Source organism: Chaetura pelagica, unplaced genomic scaffold (genome assembly GCF_000747805.2).
Source record: "Chaetura pelagica isolate M959 unplaced genomic scaffold, ChaPel_1.0 scaffold232, whole genome shotgun sequence".
Classification (NCBI taxonomy): Eukaryota; Metazoa; Chordata; class Aves; order Apodiformes; family Apodidae; genus Chaetura; species Chaetura pelagica.
This window is the reverse complement of record NW_009952441.1, coordinates 819,325-820,585: the sequence shown is the minus strand read 5'-3', so window position 1 is coordinate 820,585 and position 1,261 is coordinate 819,325. Positions and strand designations below refer to the sequence as shown.

The window sequence follows — 1,261 nt, the reverse complement described above, 5'->3', positions numbered from 1 at the left end:
CGGGCAGCCGGCGGGGAGCCCTGCACTACACCCGGGAGGTGAGGCAGCCGCCGCCGCGTTCCCCGGGACCCCCCGGTACCAGCGCCTTGCCCACCGCCAACCCCCACCCGCTGTTTCCCTCTCCAGGGTGTCCCAGTGCTCATCGTGGGCCACCACATCCTGTACGGGAAGGTGGTGCAGCTGGAGAAGCCCTTGGCCGTGCTGGTGAAGGGAGGAGCCGGGGAGCCCGGCCCCGCGGGGACACCTGCCCATTACACCGTCACCGCCCTCATCAAAACCAAACTCCTCTTCAAAACCCGTCCCAAGCCCATCATCACCAACGTGCCCAAGAAAGTGTGAGGACTCAGGGCTGGGGAGCTCTGGCTGGGCAGCCCTGGGGCTTGGGGACATCCACCCTGGCCAGGGCTACCCAGAGCCCTTCCCAGGTCACTTTTTCCCTTCCATCATGACATAACTGTGCTGAGCTCTGGGGCACAACCCCAGCTGCTATCCCAGGTGGGACAGGTCCTGCTGGGCAGGGAACCTTCTCCAAGCCCAGATGGGGCAACTCCCCATGGTCTGTGGCCCACAATGGTGCCAGCACTCAGGTTTTTCTCCTTGCTACTGTCTTTTCCCCTCTAAAATCCCCCCCTCCGTGGCTGCCCCCCCACCCTCTCCCCGCATACCACCCTTTTTCTGTGCAAGTCTTTATTTTTTTGACAAACCCAGGTATAAAAACATGGAGGGTTTTTTTTTCCCTTCCAAAATATGAAAAAAATACCCCAAACATAACAACAAACCAAACAAAACACAAACAAACAACAAACCAACAACCCCAACCCACAGGTTAAAAAATAAATAGAATTACAAACCGTCGGCAAAGAGTCTTGAATACCAAAAAAGAGCTACAAAAGTCATCTAAAAAAACCTCGTATTAAATTAAACAGCCAAAAAAATCAGTTCAATGCTTAATTATAGAAAGGTTTTTAAGCCCCAGGAAAAAGAAAGGGGCTCTGGGTTGAAACCAGGGGGCTGTGGTGTGGCCGGGATGCCACTGGGACACCCCCATGACACCCCACCTGTGCCACAGCCCTGGTTCTGGAAGTCTGGGTCCCCCCCTCTTTGGCAAAGCTGAGGGGATCTACTGCCCTCCTGGGGCAGCCAGACCCCCCCTAAAATGGGCTGGAGGGAGCCCTGGGGGCTCCCTGTGGGTACAGCATCAGCAGCACCAGCCAGCGGTGCCGGAGGGAGCCGGGTTTGCCGTAGCCCCATGGAGAGGCAA

The 1,261-nt window shown here is 56.8% G+C and overlaps 2 protein-coding genes across 2 annotated transcripts in view; one reads left to right on the top strand and one right to left on the bottom strand.

The window, feature by feature from the left end:
• Positions 1-2: 2 nt before the first annotated feature.
• Positions 3-339, top strand: CHTF8 (CTF8, chromosome transmission fidelity factor 8 homolog (S. cerevisiae); the record flags this gene model as incomplete). The annotated part of the gene is made up of 2 exons (XM_010008469.1): positions 3-38; positions 127-339. Coding segments are annotated over 2 exons (249 nt in total), but the record flags the coding sequence as incomplete, so codon positions are not given.
• Positions 340-1,151: 812 nt separating this feature from the next.
• Positions 1,152-1,261, bottom strand: part of HAS3 (hyaluronan synthase 3) — a 3,497-nt gene continuing 3,387 nt past the window's right edge. The window contains exon 5 of the mRNA XM_010008468.1: positions 1,152-1,184. Coding sequence (XP_010006770.1) covers positions 1,152-1,184 — 33 coding nt within the window. The remainder of the gene's footprint in view (positions 1,185-1,261) is intronic.